This window comes from Hyperolius riggenbachi, chromosome 12, assembly GCF_040937935.1.
Source record: "Hyperolius riggenbachi isolate aHypRig1 chromosome 12, aHypRig1.pri, whole genome shotgun sequence".
Classification (NCBI taxonomy): Eukaryota; Metazoa; Chordata; class Amphibia; order Anura; family Hyperoliidae; genus Hyperolius; species Hyperolius riggenbachi.
Genome location: NC_090657.1, coordinates 87,329,223 through 87,353,421, shown reverse-complemented (window position 1 = coordinate 87,353,421; position 24,199 = coordinate 87,329,223). Strand labels below are relative to the sequence as shown.

General features: G+C 47.3%; 1 protein-coding gene across 5 annotated transcripts in view; it reads left to right on the top strand.

The window, feature by feature from the left end:
- The window catches only part of EZH1 (enhancer of zeste 1 polycomb repressive complex 2 subunit), a 96,608-nt gene extending 73,952 nt beyond the window's left edge, over window positions 1-22,656 (top strand). For 3 of the 5 annotated variants that reach the window (XM_068262311.1, XM_068262310.1, XM_068262309.1), the window contains 4 exons: window positions 1,143-1,224; window positions 1,373-1,453; window positions 11,264-11,348; window positions 15,903-16,335. In XM_068262311.1, coding sequence (XP_068118412.1) covers window positions 1,143-1,224; window positions 1,373-1,453; window positions 11,264-11,348; window positions 15,903-15,963 — 309 coding nt within the window. In that variant the 3' untranslated portion in view covers window positions 15,964-16,335. Of the gene's footprint in view, window positions 1-1,142; window positions 1,225-1,372; window positions 1,454-11,263; window positions 11,349-15,902; window positions 19,987-20,978 lie in introns of those variants that run through there. The other 2 variants (XM_068262308.1, XM_068262307.1) reach the window with 2 other exon arrangements.
- Window positions 22,657-24,199: the final 1,543 nt, after the last annotated feature.

Below are 24,199 nucleotides of genomic sequence, written 5' to 3'. Positions count from 1 at the left end.
CTCTGTTGTGTTACCTTTCAGTGATTACCTCACTTTGTCTATCCCCTGAGGAACTGAAGTCTAGAATAAGGGCTAATTTGCTTAAATTGCCATTTAAGAAACTGGTGTATAAATACTTGTCCTAATAAATGTTCCCGTGTTTGGGATAGATGCAGGGGCGGACCTACCATGAAGCCACCTGAATCATGTGATTCAGGTGGAAAAATCTAGGGGGCAGCATTTGGACAAACAGTTTGGGCCAGCTGGCGCCTAACTCCTCCTCACTCTCCCGCCTGCCTTCCCAGCACACACTACTCTCCTCATCCATGCATCCCTAAATCCCCATCCTCATTCGACCAGCGGCACCTGCGATGATCGATCAGGCAGGTGTGCTGGCATCAGACCGGCCAATCACAACCGCCCGCTGCTCCTTTTGCTAACTGGTGCCGATGGTCTCGCGGGCACCATCTTTGGGCCAATCACTAAACTCAATCAGTAGCAGTGACCTATCAGATGTCACTGCTACTGATTGAGTGCAGTGATTGGCCCAATGACCATGCCGTGGTCACGGCCGCAAGACCATCGGCACCAGTTAGCAAAAGGAGCAGCAGGCGGCTGTGATTGGCCAGTCTGGTGCTAGCTCCCCCTCCTGATTGTTCACGTGCCAAAGCTTCCCCTCTGACTGGCCATGTTGATCTCTTGCCCTTGATGGGTTTATATATGATATGAGGTATATATGTACATATGATATGAGGTATATATGATGGAGGGGTCCATCTATATAAATGTGGTGGGGAGGGGCAGCACATCTTCCAAAGTTTGCTTCAGGTAGCAGAAAGTCTAGAACCAGCCCTGGGTAGATGGCGTACAAATCCTCACTTATAAATAGCATCTTCTTCAAAGTACTGTACTTGAGTTCCATGGCTTATATCCATTTTCATGTGCTTTCATGTGTCTTGCATATATGTTGTTGTATATTTCCTTCTTTTTACATATATTTATTCCATAGCTTGTTGACATACCTTGCACTTATTGTTGATGATGTGGAATGTCATTGTAATGTACTGCTAATTCTATCAATAAGGGAATAACCTGCTTTATAGTTGATTTGAGAGACGTAGGCCTGAGGAATGATTAGAACTGTCCTATCATCTCTGTTTTAGCTGATCTCCCAAGATGAAGCAGATCGCAGAGGAAAGGTTTATGATAAATATATGTCGAGCTTTCTGTTCAATCTTAACAATGGTAAGTTCTGTTTTACTCGAAAAGTATCATTGTAGCTTCAGCTAATTGTGTTTTAATTTTTGTGTGAGTAAATTAAGCATTGCATATTTGAGTTGAAACGTGGTGCTCTAACAGTTATTTTTGTTTTTTTTTTCTTTCTATTTGACAGATTATGTTGTAGATGCAACAAGAAAAGGGAATAAAATCCGTTTTGCAAACCACTCTGTAAACCCCAACTGCTACGCTAAAGGTGTGTATTACGAATTAGTGCAAACTGATTTTATTATACAGTGGTGGCATATCTCTCAACGGAATGGAGATCTTCGCCACCTAAATAATTTACCATGCTTTGAAAGGAGTGGGGTTTAGTATTTACTTAACCACTCATTCCTATCTGGATGTAGGGTTGCCACCTTTAGGGTGAAAAAATACCGGCTTGTGGGTGTGGCCTGAGGGGTGTGGTCTAAAAGTGGGAGTGGTTTTTCACTGACTTTTTAAAGGACAACTGACCTGGGAGGGATATGGACGCATCCATAATGTATTTACTTTTAAGCAATGCAAATTTCCTGGCTGTCCTGCTGATCCTCTGCGTCTAATAGTTTTAGCCATACCCCCTGAAGAAACACGCAGATCAGATTTTTCTGACTAAAAGTCTGACAAGATTAGCATGCTTGTTTCGGGTGTTTGATGCAGACACTACTATTGCCAGAACGCTCAGCAGGACTGCCAGGCAACTGGCTTCGTTTTAAAGGTAATCAATAAGGTAATCAATGTGCCAGCCTCCCTATCCCTCTCTCAGGTCAGTTGACCTTTAATGCTAAGTACACACTATACAATTTACTGTCAGATCGACTATTTCCTACAGGTCCAATCTGATTTCCAATCGATTTTCTGTTCACTTCTATGGAAAATCTATTGGAAAGCAAATCAGAAATAGTCAATCTGACAGTAAATCAGCCAGAAAATTGTATAGTATGTACCTAGCATTAGGCTCAATCTGGGTCTCTTAGAGGCAGCATTAAAGGGAACTTAAAGAGAGTATGAAGCGAAAAAAATTTGCTAAATTTACCTCAGCATTCGCTTCAGAACACTCACCAGCGCTAAACCGCCGCATTCCTGGCGAAAAACGAGGGCTGCAGACCACCCAAATCCCAGGGGGGTCTAAGGATTGCGCTTCCTGGAAGAGGCAGAGCTCTCTGCTGCAGCTCTGCCTCTTCTAATGTCATTCGCATCGGATCGCCGCCTTTCCCTTTTTCTTCACAGAGAGGCGGCGATCCGCGGGGCGATTGACAGCAGGAGAGGCGGAGCTACAGCGAATGGCTCAGCCTCTCAGGGCAGCACAATCCACGACCAAGTTGGTTGTGGATGCATGCCCAGGGATTTGGGGGGTCTGCAGCCCCTGTTTTTTAGCGGGGATGCAGCAGTTTAGCGCTGGTGGGACTTCTGAAGCGAACTTAAAGGTAAATGTAGCAAAAAAAATTTGCTTCAGAGTCTCTTTACACTGAGAAGGATATGGATTTTTCCTTTTAAAATAATACCAGTTGCCTGACTCTCCTGCTGATCCTGTGTCTCTAATACATTCAGCCACAGCCCCTCAACAAGCATGCAGATCAGGTGCTCTGACTGAAGTCAGACTGGATTAGCTGCATGCTTGTTTCAGGTGTGTGATTCAGCCACTACTGCAGCCAAAGAGATCAGCAGGACTGCCAAGCAACTGGTATTGTTTAAAAGGAAACATCCATATACCTCTCAGTTTAGGTTCCCTTTAATGGGTGTATTTATACTTACCTGGGGAACTTCCTCCAGCCCTATAAGGTGCATGGGCTCCCTAGCCAGCTGCTCCATTCACTTGATATGCTCCCCCAGTAATAACTGGCTGGCCGCGCTCTCCTGTGTCATGCATCTACCCCCTGTAGTGCTCCCACAGCAAAGAGCATTCCGCACCTGTGCAGTAGCGGCCGGGTCGCGTATGTGCAGAAGCGCATCACTGGCCGTGATTCTCCAGATTACCGTGGGGAGGATATCCAGTGAACAGAGAGGCTGCAAGGGAGCCCACACACCTCATGGGGCTTTATAAAGCCCCAGGTAAGTATAAATACACCCAATAATAACATTTCAGGTACACATTAACCTCCTTGCGACCACCTAACGCCGATGGCATCAAGTCATGGGGGAGTAAATTACGCCGACGGGGGGAGAGTTTCGAAATCAGTCTGCCTGCCCGTGGTCGCAGGAGGCAGGCTGTTACACATTAAAAAAAAATAGTTTATTTACAAGTACAGCCCTGCGATCTACCGCAGAGCTGTACGGGGGGACAGCTCTGTCACTGAGCTGTCCCCTCGAGTATGCCACAAGAAGATCCCTCTACTAGGCTGATGCCTATGAGAGGTGATCAGCTCTGAATTGGGGGGGAGGGAGGTTGGGAGAATTATTTAAATAAAATATGTGATTTTATTAAAGAAAAAAAAAACAATTAAATAAAAAAAAAAATTTCAGCAGCAATCAGATGCCACCGACAGAAAGCTCTGTTGGTAGCAACAAAAGGGGGGCAAGATTCAATTGTGTGCTAAGTTGTATGGCACTGGCCTGAATTTTTAAAAATAGCCTGGTCACTAGGGGGGTGTAAGCCTGTGGTCCTAAAGGATTACTATAGGGGGGAAACTTGAAAAAAGAGTTGAACTTACCTGGGGTTTTTAATGATCCCCCACATATGTCCTGTGCCCGCGCAGCCACTCGCCGATGCTCCAGTCCCCGCCGCTGGTTCACTTCTGGAATTTGCAACTTTCAAGTTGCAAAACCACTGCACGGCCTTCTGTTCCCCCGAGAGTGTACTGCTCAGGCACAGGCCGTACTGTGCTTGTGCAGTACGCTCCTGTGATGTCAGCGGAAGCAAGGAGAAGGCGGTGTAGGCGACAGTTGCAAATTCCAGAAGTAACCAGCGGCAGGGATGGGAGCATCAGTGAGTGGTTGTGCGGGCACAGAATGTCTGCAGGGGACCATTAGAAGCCCCAGGTAAGTTCAACTCTTTTTCCCCTTTGCCCCCTACAACTCCTTTAAGCTGTTAAGAGAAAAGGGGTCAGGTCTGTAAGGACAGAAATGGGGAGGGGGACGGACAACCAACGTAGAGGAAGTGTGGGGGTCTATTGCCCATTCTTGCTATGGGGGTAAGGGAGGGGGTGTTACACTGAAGGAGGGGGTGCAGTTTTTCATAGGGGAAACAGTCTCTTAATACATACACATACACTATATACATACACCCACATGCTCTATGTACATACATACATGCTCTGTTTACATACATACTCTCTACATACTCTCTCTCTCTCTCTCTCTCTCTCTCTATATATATATATATATATATGCATACATACATACATACTTACACACATGCTCTGTATGTACACACGCAGATCACATCACACACACACACACACTATATACATACACACATACTCTATATACATACATACATACACGCTCTATATATACACACACGCAGATCACACACTCACTATATACTGTACATACACACATGCTTTGTATACACACACTGTACATACACATCACGTCACACAAATGCCATACATACATATATATACACACACACACTGCATGCATCCATGCACACAGCAGCGACAGCACCTCTCCCAACAGTAGCAGCATCTCCTGACACAGCTGAAGCTCCACGTGTCTCCTCTCTGGCCGTCTGAAGTCTCCGGGAGGAGGAGGGGGAGGAGCAGGACATTCCTCTCCTCCACACTGAAGTATCAGTGCAATCAGCTCCGGTGGCAGTGACAGGGAGCTGTGCATCAAAAACAGGAAGGAGGGGGGAGAGCTGGCTGTAGCCACATATAAGTTAGGGAAAGTATTAATACAACAGACCTGGCGTCTCCCCCTCTATGGAACAGTCCAATTTACCGGCTGATACATTGCCGGTAAAAACATTTTTCCGACAGCGGCTTTGTAACTAATTTTCCGGCTGGGCCGGGGGAATACCGGGCGGGTGGCAACCCTATCTGGATGACTATTGTCATCCAGATAAGAGCTGCTAAACTCTTAACTATACGTGTCCAGCGTAATAAATATGTGTTGGTTGCTATGAGCAACAACACTACACCTTTGTTCAGCACCATAACACAGAACGTGTGATAACTTGACACTCATCACAGCAACAGCACAGGAGATAGAGCTGCTTAGACGTCGTCAAAGGTTAAGGTGTTGATTCGGAAAACAGATATACAGATGTGTTCAGCAGCAATTGTATCTTCGTTACATATTTTGTTACCTCAGCATAGCGATCAGTCTGTCTTAAGCGTTGCGGCTCTTGGTCCATCCCTTGTGAATGGCAACCAGGCTTTATCTTACTGTTGATTTTGACAGTCGATAACATTTTATTTTACACACTCCAGAAAATACATGCTGAAGCCACTTATGTCACTAGAATTAATTATGTATGTTTCTAAGGAAATTAAATGGATTGCATGGTAGTGTATTCCTGTGCTCTATTCTGTCTAGTGGATTCCCTAAGAAATAATTGGGAGTATTTTGCCTGTTGTGACTGTAATAGGGGGCATCCACACATTGGAATTCTGAGTAACAATGGCATAGGGCAGTAATATCTTCTATCTATAGGGTATCCAGGTTTATTTGGTGAAATTTGCCTTCTTAAAAGTGAACATTTGTGGTTACCCACAATACACCACTGCTGAATATGCAAATTATCTCTTTTCGCCCCTGTAAGCCAGGCAAGCATCCAGAACCGCTGGTGTATAGCAAGCTTATAGCTTTAAATGTTACACAGCCACATCAACCCCACATGTAGACAGCCTGTTTCAGACTTTTGGTCCTCATCAGTAAACGGCAGGGATTGATATGGCTGTATGGGATACGGCTTGGACCAGTACAACAGAATCACCAAGCAGCTCAGGGTGACCAAGCAGCACTAGGACAGTATAGGGGGACTAAAAGAGACCGAAAAGCCCTCCTACTAATAAGCAATGAAAACTGTTTTATGTATAAGTGGAAGTGGTGTGTTAATGATTAGTGATAAGCAACTAAAGGTGCCTAACCTGCAAACCTCCACTGACCCAGGGAGGAATATGAACTGAGCCAATCAAGACATTTAGCTGACAGTTAAAGGGAACCTGAAGCGAAAAGTATATGGAGGCTGCCATATTTGTTTCCTTTAAAATAATACCAGTTGCCTGGCAGCCTTGTTGATCTATTTGGATGCAGAAGTGTCTGAGTAACACCAGAAACAAGCATGCAGCTAATCTTGTCAGCTGTGACAATGTCCTATGCTTGTTCAAGGTCTATGGCTAAAAGTATTAGAGGCAAAGGATAAGCTGGGTAGCCAGGCAACTGGTATTGCTTAAAGGGAATCTAGACCTCAATCATGCTCCTGTTGCTAGGAGGGTCTTGAGTATGCGGAGTACAAGATTTTCGGCGACTGGAGTGTGATCAAGACGCAGTGGCCATCGACTTTCTGAGTCGCCGGAAACGAAAGTGGGTCACTGCAGGGGATCAGAGAATCGATTTGTCACGGCGCGAGCACAGGGAGGCTGCAGGGGGGGGGGGGGGGGGGGGAGGAAGCCCCAGGTAAGTTAACCACTCCAGGACCACAAGCTTGCACCCCCCTAGTGGCCAGGCTATTTTTTACGATTCAGGGCTCTGCAGCTTTAACCCTCCTGGCGGTTCATTTCTGTCTGGAATTATGAGTCAAAAGCGGTACATTTTTTTCAAGAATTTTAGGCATCCAATTATTAAGTCTTAACTCACCAAAATATATCAGAATAAAGGCCTGTAAGATATCCTGCATATAAATAAAAGACTGTAACACAAATTTGCTGAAAAAATTAAATTTATCAATAAACTGAAATAATAGCAAAACTGTACAAAGAAGCAGCAGATTATATATACAGTATGTACATGCAGTACAGTGTATAACTAATACACCTCCCGTGTGTGGTAGATTTTAAAACATGGAACAGCACACAGGGCGACATTACAGTCCGGGCAGTAGAGACGGGTTTTTTTGCGGACTTTCTTACCCTTGCTATCCGTCTTGCTGCAGCAAACAACGCACATCCTAGTTGGAGCAGCTTTTTTTGGAGTGGGTGGAATATAGTCTGAAAAGTGCCGGCCAGTGAGGCGCTCAGGGTTGACAACATATGATGCACGGCGCCCAATTCGCACATCTGCTGATGAAGTCTGGTACTTCAGACATATGCTTTCGCACATTTTCCATATAAAGTCGGAATGTGTTCCTGGCCTGTCATTGCGTTGCTTATACAAAATGAACGCATTCCACAGAGATTGTTCCAGCAGATGCCGAAAAAAAATTTTGTAGTATTTTTTTTGTTGTTTGCGGACTGCGGGGTAGTATGTCATCACCTGGTCAGCTCGGTCCACCCCACCCATTGTATGGTTGTAGTCCAGGATGACTTGTGGCTTGTCCAGGACTTTCCCTCCTCGCGTTGTGGTGGTGGCAGATGAAGCATCATGGACAGTGCTGAGTGTACACAGGTCCTTCTTGTCACGCCAGCGGAGTGCCAACATTTTTCCCTTCTGCCAAGCCACAATGTCCCCAGATTTTAGCTTTTGCTTGGCGAAGGCAGTAGGCATTTCTCGCCGGTTAGGACGAACGGTGCCGTAGGCATCAGTTTTGTTCCTGATGAGTATTTCAAAAAGTTCAGGTTAACTGTAAAAATTATCTGTGATCACACAGTACCCCTTATTCAACAAGGGCTCCACCAATGATAGCACGGATGAAGTCGCCACCCCGTAGCTGCTGAAAGCAGGGTTAAATTGTGTCCCTTTCCCGGTGTACAGTATGCTGTTCCAGATGTAGCCCGTTGATTCCTCGCATAACATGTAGGACTTCACTCCAAACCGGGCCCTCTTGGACGCGATGTATTGTATCCAGGACAGTCGGCCTTTGTACGCCATCAAGCTTTCATCCACACTTATGTCCCTCTGGGGCACATAAGTGTTGCGGAAGTTTTCCATCACCAGCTGAAAAACTTCCCAGATCTTTTTCAACTTTGGCGCTGGGTGGGTTGACTCATCGAAGGCGGAGTTGTCTGCGAAGTGTAGAAACTTCATGATGAATCCAAAACGGTACTCCGACATTACCGTGCCAAAGAAGGGGGTAGCGATTATTTTGTTCGTCGACCAGTACCATTTCCGCAGGGGCTTCCCCACCCCCACCTGCAGAATAATTAGTCCAAGGAACAGCCACAAGTCCTCCTTGGTGATAGGCTCCCACATCCTGCTCCTGGAAAAGGGACCTCGTGGAGCAGCAATTTCTTGCGCGGCGTAGCGGTTCATCTCCACCACAGGGGGGGGGGGGGGGGGGGGCGGTTGTTGGGGCCTGAGTGGTGTTGACTGGGCACCAAACACGTGCGTCACTAACCTCCTCCGTGTCGCTGGTGATGGAGTCGCTGTCAGAATCAGACGACAGGTTGCCAGGCGCATCACTGTCACTGGAGTCCTCCAGTGACTGCGAATCCGGATCGCTGTCCTCGAACTGCATCAGCGCTTCCGCTGTGAGACGCTTCGAGGATGACGCCATAGCAGGTGACAGGAAAAGAGCGTAGTAATCCAGGCAGAGGTCGGTACACAGAAATCCAATAACAGGCAGAATCAGCAGGCGGAAAACGTAGGTCAAAATCCAGGCAGAGGTCGGTACACAGAAATCCAATAACAGGCAGAATCAGCAGGCGAAAAACGTAGGTCAAAATCCAGGCAGAGGTCGGTACACAGAAATCCAATAACAGGCAGAATCAGAAGGCAAAAAGGGTAGTCAAAAATCCAGGCAGAGGTCGGTACACAAATCGGTAGGAAGATCAGTGTATACAGCACAGATCACAGCACAGATCACAGCACAGCTCACAGCACACAACCAAATGGCAACAGTGTATTGGATACACATGAATTTGATTAATTTTTTGCAGCCAATGAATTTTTTTTTCAAATTTCCCGCCCCACCCCCATGACGTCACGCCGCCCTCCGCTCCTCTGATTGGCCGCCGGGTCCCCAAGAGAATAACAGGATATGGGGGTCCCGGCGGCTGGACAAACATCGCTGCTGCTGGGGGAGAGAGGCAGGAGTCCCTGGAGAGCGCCGATCGCACAGGGACTCCTGCTTCAAAGGTATATGTGCCGCCGCCACCGCCGCTGCTGCTCTGGTCACATGGCCGCCGGGTCCCCGCAAGATTACCGGGGATATGGGGATCCCGGCGGCCAGATAATTGAAGCACACTTTGGGGGAAAGGTGTAGGAGTCCCGCTGAGCAGCGCCGATCGGCGCGCGGGACTCCAGTACGCCGGCACAGCAGTTTTTTCTCTGCTCCGACCTGAGCTCGGGCTTACCTATAACAGCTTATTTTTCCTACCCCGAGCTCAGGTCGGGGTTACCGCCAGGAGGGTTAAGAGCTCGCTGCAGAGCCATACAACTTAGTACACATATGAATCCCACCCACCTTTTCTGCCCACCAACAGAGCTTTCTCTTGGTAGGCTCTGATCGCTGCTGCAGGCTTCATTGTTTTGTTTTTTTTATAAATCTTTTTTTTTTTTTAAATAAAATCCCCTATTTTTCATTTTTCTCCCCCCCCCCCCCCCCCCCCCTACCCTTCCCACAGCCAATCCCAGTGATCATACCTCATAGGCATCAGCCTATGAGAGCCAATTGCTCTCTGAGCCTCCCCAGAGGACAGCGGTTGAAACGGCTGTCCCCAGTACAGTACTACCGTAGATTGCATTGCTGTACAATGTAAAATGTAAATAGACAGCGGTTTTGCCGTCTAACAGTCTAATATTGGTGATCGGCGCTGTTAGACTGTTAGCCGAGCCCCGTCATTCAAGCGGGGATGCGCGCGCATCGGCGCTCATATCCCCTGCAAAACCCTGCCCCAGGACATGATGCCTTTCGGCGTTAGACGGTCCTCCAACGCCGTTAGGCGGTCAGTAGGGGGTTAAACTGGCTTTTTTTCATTGACTTTTGGTTCCCTTTAAAAGGAAGTAAAAATGGCAGCCTCTATCCTCTCGCTTCACGTTCCCTTTAATTAACCAGATGCCATCTTATGAAAAGGCAACTACAGGCTTTAAAAGGCTCAATTTCCTTCACTTTATGGGTCAGTAGAGATTTCCATATCGGGGGAATAGTTTTTTCTCATAGTTATTCACACAGCATATTTTTGCTTATACAGTATTACAATAAAAACTGTAGGGAGTGAAGGTTGCAGATCTGTTAAGAAAATTGTAACAAGAAAGGAAACACTGCAGAAAAGTGAAATGAGACTTGCTTGATGCAGACCTCTTGCTGTTTGCACTATTTGTTCTCTTTTCATTTGTATTGTGTTTTTTTCCCTTTTTTTTTTTTTTTTTTTTTTTACTTAATCTCCAATTTGTTCTTCCACCACCTATCTGCCCAAAAGCAGTCATGACATGCATCTGCAAAGACTTACCACTAACCTTCAGGAAAACATCCCTCTTTCACACAGTATTGTTTGCTTCAGATGTAAAGGTGGCCTTTGTAAGCAGCAGGCATGTACAGGTAGCACACTTATCTGCCCATACTTGCAGCAGATACGGATTAAAGGACAAATAAAGTGCGGGCGATATGGAGGCTACCATATGTACAATGCACAACACAGCAATGCCAAGCCCCCTTTCTCCACCCCCCCCCCCCTCCTGACCACCTAGCTTGCTCAGTAAGGTAAGATGAGGATTGGAGATCAGAAAAGGTGGCAGCTAAGCCCCTGGACACCTAACCGGCCCTAGGCAACGGCCTTAGTTGCCTTGTGGATAATCCAGGTCTGGCATGCAGATCTGATTTTGTAAATCTTTGTTACTTAGGGATCTTGTTACGGTTCCAGCCCTCTCCAGTTGTAGTACTGACAATGTATCATACGTCAATAACTTTACCAATCACCTTTCTTGATACTTGTCAGTGCACCAGCAGCTTGTGAGACAAAATGAGTTAAGGTATTCCTTGTCTATTTCATCGCATGTCATAATACTTTGTTCCACAGTTAAGACGGAATGTGTTTCTTTGCAGTGGTTATGGTCAACGGAGATCATCGCATTGGCATATTCGCTAAGCGGCCAATCCAGGCTGGGGATGAATTGTTCTTTGATTACAGGTAAGGGACAGCTACAGGCTGCGCACATTTTAGCTTCTACTGTAAACTTAACAAGCCAACCATTTCAAGCTAGCGTATCACAAAAAAAGTCAACTAAACTATTAACGAGTATCTGTATCAACAAAAAAATGCACCTGGGGGGTACTCACCTCAGGAGAGGGAAACCTCTAGATCCTATCGAGGCTTCCCCCGTCCTCCTCCGTCCCACGGCGGCAGCAATCGAGCCCCCCGAACGGCGGGATGTAAATCTTTACCTTCCCGGCTCCATCGCAGGCGCAGTAGCAACACTCGATTCGGAAATAGGCGGAAATAGCTGATCCCAGTCATGTCCGTTATACTGCGCTGACACAAGTCTCCTGCGCAGTAGAGCGGACACGACTGAGATCGACTATTTCCGCCTATTTCCAAGCGGAGAGCTGCAACAGCGCCACGCCCTGGGACAGGGAAAGGTAAATATTGTAAACCTATAACATGTCAGCGCTCACAGTCAGAGATATAAAGAACTGAAATAGCTCACAACCATGATCCAAAAAGTCCACAGTTCCTCCCAGGCAGGGTTCACACTGCAGCTCGAGGACATGTTATCAATTCCTACAGCCGAGACTCTCATGTTATACTGCAGTAAAAAATTGTTTCCAACACCTTCCAAGTGTGCCACTCTCCATCACCTTGCAATCCAAGTCACCAGTGCCAGAACACTCCCCTTGTGCCCACACTCACCCTTGTATCCTCCTAAGTATCCGGAGGTAAGAATGACAGCATTGGGGGTTGGAGCCATAAACAGCAGATGCGTCTCAAATTGCGCCAAAGTTAGGCACTGTAAACTAGAGAACGCTAATATAGTGTAAAACCAACGTTTTTAATTAAGAATAAAAAGTATTGCACTCACAAGCGGGAGGTGGTAACAAGCATATCTTGTACAGATGAAGTCCCCGTGTGACCGCTCTGAAAGATGCCGTCTTGGATTCACACTGCCTCACTTGCTTTCCCGTCTAGCTCAACTTCCTTGCCAGTCACTTGTGCCGTAGCTCCACCCATGGCACACGTGACTGGCAAGGAAGTTGAACAAGACGGATAGTTATACACTATATTTTTCCTCCTGTCTTTTATCGTTGCATATAACGTGAGAGTCTCGGCTGTATGAATTGATAACGTGTCCTCGAGCAGCAGGCACGTGCACAGGGGGGTGCTCTGGGTGCCCAGGCACCCCCCTTTTTAAAATCTTCAATAAAAGGCCCCTCTCGCGTGCAAAATCAGCTCCGCCCCGACCGTGATAAGCCCCGCCCACCCACTGGAAGCCCCACCCCCATCTGGGACACTTTCAAGTGAAGAGGCCCAGACAGGAATCCTAGTGTGGCATACTGACCTCTCCCTCCACCTAGGACCTATACTGACCTCTCTCTCCCCAGCACCCACAGTGACCTCTCCCTTCACCTAGCACCCACAGTGACCTCTCCCTTACCCAGCACCTACAGTGACCTTTCCCTCCATCTAGCACCCACAGTGATCTCTCCCTCCACCTAGCACCCACAGTGACCTCTCCCTCCCCCAGCACCCACAGTGACCTCTCCCTCCACCTGGCACCAACAGTGACCTCTCCCTCCCCAGCTCTAGCAGTGATCCTGCCTACCCCAGCACCCACACTGACCTATCCCTCCCCCAGCACCCACAGTGATTTTTCCCTCACCCAGTGGCTACCCTCCTGTCCACTGCAGCACCCACAGGGACCTCCCATCCCAAAAGCAGCACCTATAGTGACCTCTTCCATTGCCAGCGCCCACAGTGGCCTCTCCCAACACCCAGCATCCACTCCCTCCTCCAGTAACCACACTGACTTCTCCCAGCACCTACAGTGACCTCCCCTTCCTCCAGCACCCATACTGATCTCTTCCTTCCACAGCACCCACAGTGGCCTACCCTTTCCCCAGCACCCACACTGACCTCTACCTCCCTTAGCAGCAACTATGCCATTCACAGCAACACCCATAGTGACCTCCCACCCCCTGCACCCAAAATGACCTCTACCTCCCGAGACCCACAGTGACCTTCCCCAAAGGACCCACAGTGACCTCCCTTTCCTCCAGCACCCATACTGACCTCTTCCTTCCACAGCACCCACAGTTACTTCTCCCCCCAGCACCCACAGTGACCTACCCTTCCCCCAGCACCCACAGAACCCTACCTTTCCCCAGCACCCACACTGAGCTTTACCTCCCCCAGCAACCACACTGACCTCTACCTCCCCTAGCAGCAACTATGCCATTCATAGCAGTACCCACAGTGATCTCCCACCCCCTGCACCCACAGCAATCCCACCAATATTCCACACCCACATTACACTCAACCAGTAACACCCACTATAGCAAGCACCCAGTACTTGCACCAAGCACCCTGCACCCAGTACTCACATCCGGCCTCAATATGGCACTTAGTACTTGCATCAAACAGCCACATGACACGACACCCAATACCTGCACCCCTTCACCCTATAGCTGGCACCCAGTACTCGCACCTACATGGCACAGTACTTGCACCCAGCCCCAACATGGCACTCACTATTCAAACCTGCACACCGCCTTCACATGGCACCCACTATCTGCACTCACATAATTAGTACTAGTACCCAAAGTACCTGCACTCAGAACTCACATGACACACAATGTCCACCAATAACTAGCACCCAGTGCAGGCATGGCACCAAGTATTTGCACCTATGATACCCAGTACCTGCACCCAACACCCACATGTTTCATCTGCAGTAGTTCCAGTTGCACTAAGCCTCCACTTGGTGCCCAGCACCCACACCAAGCACTCACATATGACATCCAGTACATGCACCCAGAACTCACAAGGGACTAAGTACCTGCAATCAACACCTACATGATGGTTGATACCCACCCATACTGCCAGAATCCACATGACACCCTGTGCCAGCACCCAGAACCCACATGGCACCCAGCATCTGCCTTTAGCACCCACATGACAATAAATACCCCGCTAGCCAGCACCCATCACCCATATGTCACCATGTACTCACTCCCAGTACCCACTTGGCACTCAGTATTTGCACCTAAGACCCACATACCCCCATAATCAACACCCACATGGCACAGTACTCACATGTCACCAAGTTCCAAAGGCACTATATGCACCTAGTACCTGTCCATGGCCAGCCACCAAATAGCACCCAGTACCCATCCTTGGTCCGAACCCATATGAGACTCAGTACTCTCCCATGGCACACATCCAGACCGCACATGGCACTCACTCATGTCCAACACTCACATGGCTCCCTGCACCAATTAGCACTCACATGGCACCCACTAAGACTGCCTTATGCTTTCTGGAGAGGGGATATTACATACACAATTTAGCACGATTTATCGATTTCAAATTTGAGCACCACACCCTTGAGGATCCTCTGAACGGCCCTGCCCCTTCCTGCAGCACCCACACTGACCTCTACTTTTCCCAGCACCCACCCCTTCCCCTCAAAGCTGGCACCCAGTACTCACACTCACATGATACCAAGTATCTGCACCCAGGCCTAAAATTGCACCCAGTACTTACACCTGCACACAGCTTCCACATGGCCCCCACTATCTGCACCAAGCACCCACTTAACCCGTACCCACACCCAAAGTACCTGCATTCAAGACCCACGTGATGCCCAAAGCCCACCCATAGCCAGCACCCAGTACAGGCATGGCACCAAGTATTCGCACCTATGTCACATCCAGTACCTGTACCCAGCACCCACATGACATCGAGGACATGCACCCAGATCTTACATGGCACAAAATATTTGCAATCAACACCCGCATGACACTCGATACCCAACCATAGCCAGAACCCACATGACACTCAGTACTTACACCCAGAACCCACATGGCACCCAGCATCTGCATTCAGCAGCATGACAATCAATACCCCCCTAGACAGAAACGAGGAGAGGGGGCATGCGGGAGAAGGCATTGCCAGGCCCCTTTTTTAAATTTAAGCACCCCCCACTCAAGGACCCTCTGCACGGCCCTGCTCGAGCTGCTGTGTGAACCCTGCCTGGGAGGAACTGTGGACTTTTTGGATCACGGTTGTGAGCTTCTTCAGTTCTTTATATCTCTGACTGTGAGCGCCGACTTTTTATAGGTTTACAGTTTGATGTTGTTTGGCACAGCAATAGTAAGAACGCGAACTACGTTTGCAAAGATCTGAGTTTTATCGTAAGCGCAGTTTAACTTGTAAAAAGGTAAATATTGCACAGCCTGACAAATTGTCGGCTGTGCATTCCGTGGGCTGCAGCGAGACCGCCGTGGGACGGAGGAAGACGGGGGAAGCCTCCATAGGATCCAGAGGCTTCTCCCTCCTGAGGTGAGTTCCCCCCAAGGGCATTTTTTTTCAATAAAGAGTCTCTTTAAGGCCACTACCGAGCTAAAACATAAACTCATCTCTGGTACACTTTAAGTGCAAACTGACTTCTGCTCCTAATCTTTATAAAGGATCTTATGTGTAAGTGAATGAACCTGACACCCATTTTTTATTTGCTTCTGTTTGCAGATACAGCCAAGCAGATGCTTTGAAGTATGTGGGCATAGAACGTGAAACAGACGTCCTCTAATACTCCTCCAGTTCCGTGGCTGTATCAGACATCTTCTAATACTCCTCTGGTTCCGTCACTGCATCATGTAACCATCCCGGGCTTTATTGCTGCTATTTACTGTATGTGCATTTGTGGTGGCCGCTCATTGTGAATGTAATTGTGAGACAGAACTACCAACAAACAAGAGTCATTCTGTGGTGAAGCTGTGAGCTCTGTCAGCCTCTCTCTAGCTTATCTTCACCAAGGCATCCCAGCTCTGTTCATAGGGTGTCTCATGCAATGGGTCATTTCTGTGCTGACTGGGGCTTCATTTCACCTCAATACTGAACATAACAAACTTTATGTAAGATGAACATTCACTGGATGAGGCAATAAATCGGATTGACCATGTTTCCAGTCTGCTGAGTCTGTAGAACCCAGATTCTCAATACATAACGGGCTTGATTCACAAAAGAGTGCTAACTGTTAGCACGGCCGTTTTTGCGCGAATTTTCGCATTGCGCGTGATCGCGAATTTTCGTGCGAAAGGATAACGTTTTCGCGCACAAACGTGAATTTTTGCGCGAAACGGATATCGATTTTGTGGGAAAATTCGCGTTTGTGCACGAAAACAGTTAGCAGTCTTTTGTGAATCAAGCCCAATGTGTTCCCCAGGTGTACTGATATTAGGCTTGGAGGGTACTTTAGCCTTACCCAACTCAATTCATTTGCAGTAAATTTTTAGTGTAAAAAATTATAAATGGCCTATAAACAAAGGCTAAAAAATCATCAGAATGTTTGATAAGCAATAATAGACGATTATTGCGTACTGCTAGTTCAACAGGATGCAAATAATTCCAAGTTGATGCAAAATTATGAAAATTGTTGAAGCATAAAAAGGGATCAATCGAATGAAACCGAAGTGGGATTCAATTCCCCAATTTTCAAACTGCATACATTTGAAGCAGACCATTTTGTCACCTGCCTCAGTAGCCACATTGAGTTTGACGCCCGATTGTAGCCAATTAGCAATTGGTAGTTGATCAGCAACAGCATTTCTTACATGCTATACTAGCCAACTAGTAGTTGGGCACTGGAGGGGGTTAATGTTAGATTTAGGGGTTGTTAGTGTTGGGCACTAGGAGGGGTGTGATAGTGTTAGACATTAGGAGCGAGGATTAGTGTGAGAATGGGCATTAGGAAAATTTTGGTGAGAACAGTTTACTTTTCACTATTGGTGATGATCAACTCCATAAATTTGCATTAAAAAAAATTGAAAGTTGGAATTATTTGCATGTCATTGACCATTCCTGCTGTTGATGTATTTCTTAAGAGGTACTATAGATGCAACAACAGAGCATGGTTGGTATTCACCATCATGCTTAAAGGATACCCGAGGTGATATGTGATATGATGAGATAGACATGTGTATGTACAGTGCCTAGCACACAAATAACTATCCCGTGTTCCTTTTTTTCTTTCTCTGCCTGAAAGAGTTAAATATCAGGTACTTAAGTAGCTGACTCAGTCCTGACTTAGGAAGTGACTATAGTGTGACCCTCACTGATAAGAAATTCCAACTATAAAACACTTTCCTAGCAGAAAATGGCTTCTTAGAGCAGGAAAGAGATAAAAAGGGTGAATAGTTCATAGATTTTAGCTCTGGCATACTTCAATGAATGTGTCATTGAGCAAAAACAATAAAACAGTTAAAACTTAAAAAGTAGATTTAAACAAAATAAATCTGTGAAATATCTTAAAAAGTAATTTTTAGGAGAAGGAAGATGGATACAATCGGTTATTTCATTCGTTTATTTTCGCCTCGTGTGTCCTTTAAAGGGATACATGCTGTAGTATTTTGCTTTAGAATAGGGTATTTGAAGCGGCGCTCATCTGTGTACTGCCAGCTGTCTTCCCTGTGGGCAAGTTCATTCTGTACCTTTGATGGCTGTGAACATACCATGTTCCTTTACTAGCAGCAATGCTGTAGGACTGGTAATTCACAAATCTCATGCTTTCTCTCCGTCCCCATTTTCCAACTACCTTGTAGTGTTTCAGCACTTTGCAAGCAAAAAAACATAACTCAGACTAAGTTGTTCTGGGTTACATAACTGGTATTCCTTTTCTGGCCTTATTTGTGGTACCTTTTTGCCTGTTGAGTGTTTATAAAGTTTTATATACTGATAGTATACTGATGTTCGGTCCTTTGTAGCCCCTTACACACTCCAGTGGGTTCTGATTCACCATGAGCTTGCCTGTAGTCTGTATACTGATAGTAAAAAGAGAAATATTTTATGAGAAAAGTTTTGTGAATCATCCTTCATGGCCTTCTCCAAATGTCCAGTAGAAACCATGGAAGTCCATTCCATGGAGCCAACTTTACCGTGCTTCCTGCCGCATTCACTACTGGTAGCAGTGTAAGGACCATCTTGTGTGCATGGAAATCTCCAGCCCTGCCATGGCCAATCTAAAATAACTGTGAATCCCACTAGTTGTAGAAGTCCTGCATTTTGGTGAACATTGTTTGGTGAACACTGCTGTAGAGCACAGGTGTTGAACACGAGGCCCTCGTTGCCCTCGAGAACTTCCAAAACAGTGCACTGCATTCATGTCATGAGGAGCACACCAGTGACAGTGTTTTTGATTAAAATGTTTTGTGGCAGGGTGCAGCAATAACTCACGGGACCCCACCAACAAGATTAGCATGGGTCTCCCTCCTTGGGTCCAAACCCGACCCAATCACTCGTGTAACTGGCGAGACACCCCCTCCGACACAGCCCACACACACACACACACACACATAGCAGAGTAGGGCAGCATAAATGTGTAACATTTACCTGCTCCAACGATGTGCCATGTCTCTTCTGTTCTTCCTGGCATTCGCACGCTGTGTTTCCATACTTTCAGCTCCTAAACATGTGACATGCCTCAGGAGCCAGAGGTGTGCAGCATGGAGCGTGTGGCTGTCAGGAAGATCAGAGGAGATCCAAAGCAGCACTGGAGCAGGTAAATATTAACCGCTTACACTGCAGTAGGTGGCAGAGCTGGCCCCCACAGCCACTATAGTTCCGCCACTTAGTTTTAGACTGTTCAGTAAATGTTAAATCTTAATAAACAACTAGTCCCGCGACTTAGACTGTGTTTTAGATTCTGGCCTCTTACGTGATTGTTTGTCTTCATGCATCATTTAGCATGGACCTATGTAACCAGCATTGGGCCTGGGTGTATGTTGTTCTTCAGTTTGTGTACAGTAATGTCACACTGTGATCGGTATAAACATGCAATGAACAGTGCTTACCTAGTATTCTGGTATACTACAGCACCAGTCATATGCTTGGCTTGAAGCTTTGGATTTAACTTATATATAATGCTTGGGATCTTCCAGGTTAAATAAGATATCTAGAATCTGTAAATGTCTGGTTTATAGAACTAAATCACTAAATATAGTGGAGTGAAGTATATGCTATCTCATCACAGGAATATATTATATTGTAGAATTGTAACACATAATAAGACTAATTCACCCAAAACAGATATTTAAGGTTTTAGTATATGTTGGAATGTGGAAATGTGTTTATCTCAGTAAGGAATTCCAGCTTGATGTAATAGGTCTGGCTGTCTGCAGGGTTATGTCCTGCCCTAACTGAGGTAACAGGTCTGGCTGACTGCAGGGTTATGTACTGCCCTAACTGAGGTAACAGGTCTGGCTGTCTGCAGGGTTATGTACTGCCCTAACTGAGGTAACAGGTCTGGCTGTCTGCAGGGTTATGTCCTGCCCTAACTGAGGTAACAGGTCTGGCTGACTGCAGGGTTATGTACTGCCCTAACTGAGGTAACAGGTCTGGCTGTCTGCAGGGTTATGTACTGCCCTAACTGAGGTAACAGGTCTGGCTGACTGCAGGGTTATGTCCTGCCCTAACTGAGGTAACAGGTCTGGCTGTCTGCACGGTTATGTCCTGCCCTAACTGAGGTAACTGCTCTGGCTGACTGCAGGGTTATGGCCTGCCCTAACTGAGGTAACTGGTCTGGCTGACTGCAGGGTTATGTCCTGCCCTAACTGAGGTAACAGAACTATAATCAGAGAAAAAGCATGTGTGCATCAACCAAGTGAACCTGACAAATCTGGCTTTGCAAATTTGGCCTATTGGCTAATCACGAGACATTGCTCATGCAAATAAGCATTTGCTTTCGCATGCCTAAATATGCAGGGTCAAAACCAAAAACCGCAAAACAATCGCCCTGCGGGAATTAGTTCATGCTATACAGCACTATCCAGGGGCGCCACGAGGAGGCTTCCCATTGCCCCTATACAACCGGGGGGCCGCGGGGGTCCCAGGCACTCTCACCGCCTGGAACCCACACAGCGGCACCCCGGAGGTGGAGGCCAGGGGGTGCAGGCGATCTCCCCAGCGTGGCCAGCGCCGGGAAGAGCCGCCCGCACACACCTCCCAGGATTAAAAACAGGCACTTACCTCAACGTCCATTGCGTTCTGCTATATGCGCATAACCTGGGCGCGACACATAAGGGGCGGACAGGCGCAAATAGCCTGCTCCAGGGCTCTCACCTCCTAAAACAAGCCACTCACTACCTGCCCTCAGAAGAAAGAAATGCAATGCTAACTATAATCAGAGAAAAAGCATGTGTGCATCAACCAAGTGAACCTGACAAATCTGGCTTTGCAAATTTGGCCTATTGGCTAATCACGAGACATTGCTCATGCAAATAAGCATTTGCTTTCGCATGCCTAAATATGCAGGGTCAAAACCAAAAACCGCAAAACAATCGCCCTGCGGGAATTAGTTCATGCTATGAACAATGGGAAGCCTCCTCGTGGCGCCCCTGGATAGTGCTGTATAGCATGAACTAATTCCCGCAGGGCGATTGTTTTGCGGTTTTTGGTTTTGACCCTGCATATTTAGGCATGCGAAAGCAAATGCTTATTTGCATGAGCAATGTCTCGTGATTAGCCAATAGGCCAAATTTGCAAAGCCAGATTTGTCAGGTTCACTTGGTTGATGCACACATGCTTTTTCTCTGATTATAGCTAACTGAGGTAACAGGTCTGGCTGACTGCAGGGTTATGTCCTGCCCTAACTGAGGTAACAGGTCTGGCTGTCTGCAGGGTTATGTACTGCCCTAACTGAGGTAACAGGTCTGGCTGACTGCAGGGTTATGGCCTGCCCTAACTGAGGTAACAGGTCTGGCTGTCTGCAGGGTTATGGCCTGCCCTAACTGAGGTAACAGGTCTGGCTGTCTGCAGGGTTATGTACTGCCCTAACTGAGGTAACAGGTCTGGCTGACTGCAGGGTTATGGCCTGCCCTAACTGAGGTAACAGGTCTGGCTGACTGCAGGGTTATGTCCTGCCCTAACTGAGGTAACAGGTCTGGCTGACTGCAGGGTTATGTACTGCCCTAACTGAGGTAACAGGTCTGGCTGTCTGCAGGGTTATGGCCTGCCCTAACTGAGGTAACAGGTCTGGCTGACTGCAGGGATATGTCCTGCCCTAACTGAGGTAACAGGTCTGGCTGTCTGCAGGGTTATGTACTGCCCTAACTGAGGTAACAGGTCTGGCTGTCTGCAGGGTTATGGCCTGCCCTAACTGAGGTAACAGGTCTGGCTGACTGCAGGGTTATGTCCTGCCCTAACTGAGGTAACAGGTCTGGCTGACTGCAGGGTTATGTCCTGCCCTAACTGAGGTAACAGGTCTGGCTGACTGCAGGGTTAAGTCCTGTCCTAACTGAGGTAACAGGTCTGGCTGACTGCAGGGTTATGTCCTGCCCTAACTGAGGTAGCAGGTCTGGCTTACTGCAGGGTTATGTCCTGCCCTAACTGAGGTAACAGGTCTGGCTGACTGCAGGGTTATGTCCTGTCCTAACTGAGGTAACAGGTCTGGCTGACTACAGGGTTATGTCCTGCCCTAACTGAGGTAACAGGTCTGGCTGACTGCAGGGTTATGTCCTGTCCTAACTGAGGTAACAGGTCTGGCTGACTGCAGGGTTATGTCCTGCCCTAACTGAGGTAACAGGTCTGGCTGACTGCAGGGTTATGTCCTGCCCTAACTGAGGTAGCAGGTCTGGCTTACTGCAGGGTTATGTCCTGCCCTAACTGAGGTAACAGGTCTGGCTGACTGCAGGGTTATGTCCTGTCCTAACTGAGGTAACAGGTCTGGCTGACTACAGGGTTATGTCCTGCCCTAACTGAGGTAACAGGTCTGGCTGACTGCAGGGGATCCCCTGCCTCTGTCATGTGGGCAGTTGTCAGAAAACACAGGGAATGTATTAACCGGTAATGACTGACAGAAATTTGGAAAAAAAAATATAGCCTTTTCCCCAAACTACACAAAAAAAGTAGTAGTATCTGCATTAACATTGCAGAGATTCTCTCTTTAGGTTGAGGAAACAGTAACTGGATGTACCATATAGCAGAACATACTTGACAGGATTTCTGTGGTATCTCAGTGTGAAGTCCAAGTAACCAACTTCTGGTCTTCAAACCGGCAGCTGTCCCAGTGTTACCGGTGCTCAGTCTCCACAGGGACATCACCCCCTGTAATTCACCTAAGCCAATTTTCAATATCGGTCACACCATGGGTTGATGGAGTAAGTCATGAATGTGTACAACTAGTTTCGGGCGGAACCTTTCATGAGCAAGGTTGCTATACCTGTGCTGTGCTGTGTCTTTATTCAGAATTGGTACCTCAGTCTGTCAGAAGCCTAGATAAAGGTTGTGGTCATAGATCTCAGCAGAGTGACTGGTGTCAGGAGGGGAGGAGACGTGATCATAGATCTCAGCAGAGTGACTGGTGTCTGGAGGGGAGGAGGCTTGGTCACAGATCTCAGCAGAGTGACTGGTGTCAGGAGGGGAGGAGGTGTGGTCATAGATCTCAGCAGTGTGACTGGTGTCAGGAGGGGAGGAGGCGTGGTCATAGATCTCAGCAGTGTGACTGGTGTCAGGAGGAGAGGAGGCGTGGTCATAGTTCTCAGCAGTGTGATTGGTGTCAGGAGGAGTGGAGGCGTGGTCATAGATCTTAGCGGAGTGACTGGTGTCAGGAGGGGAGGAGGCGTGGTCATAGATCTCAGCAGAGTGACTGGTGTCAGGAGGGGAGGAGACGTGATCATAGATCTCAGCAGAGTGACTGGTGTCTGGAGGGGAGGAGGCTTGGTCACAGATCTCAGCAGAGTGACTGGTGTCAGGAGGGGAGGAGGTGTGGTCATAGATCTCAGCAGTGTGACTGGTGTCAGGAGGGGAGGAGGCGTGGTCATAGATCTCAGCAGTGTGACTGGTGTCAGGAGGAGAGGAGGCGTGGTCATAGTTCTCAGCAGTGTGATTGGTGTCAGGAGGAGTGGAGGCGTGGTCATAGATCTTAGCGGAGTGACTGGTGTCAGGAGGGGAGGAGGCGTGGTCATAGATCTCAGCAGAGTGACTGGTGTCAGGAGGAGACACACCACATTACCAACATAAAATAACAAAGGAAAATTGAATAGCAGGTTAATGCTGAGTCAGTCAGCACTAGCTGTACTGTGGGTTGCCTTTATTGGAATTAGAGAGGCTTTAAAGGGCAACTGAAGTGAGAGTGATATGGAGGCTGCCATATTTATTTCTTTTTAAACAATACCAGTTGCCTGGCCCGTCCTGCTGATCCTCTGCCTCTAAAACTTTTAGCCATAGACCCTTAACAAGCGTATGCAGATCAGGTGAGAAAAAGAGAGAACATCAAGAGCCTAATATAGTGTAGTATGTACTGGTAATGTATAATTGGAAGAATAATAATATTAATTTAATACTCACAAACCAGGGTTACCAATTAGGCAACCACTGTCAAAGCAGGTGGGGAGATTGTCCTGACCCCACTCAGGATTAAAAAGTCGCTCTCTGTAGTAGAAGAAGGAAGTGGGTACAACCCTCCACCAAGGGTGGATTTGATGTAGATAATAGGATAACAGAGGCACCAACAGGATAAAAAAAACACTAAAAGAACTTAAAAACCCATCTTGGTAATAGAGGAGGTAGTGGTGGACTTACCCCCTCCAAGCAGAACATACGACTGTGGATTTTCAGCCAAATAATTTAATTTTATACTCCAAATAAAGTGTAACGCATTTCGCGGGGTACAAACCCGCTTCATCAGGCAATAACAGATAGGAGTAAACAGCATCTGCCAGTATCATCAACGCTGAGCGCCTCTGTGATCAGGTGATCAGGCAGATCAGGTGTTTCTGACATTATTGTCAGGTCTGACAAGATTAGCTACATGCTTGTTCCTGGTGTGATTC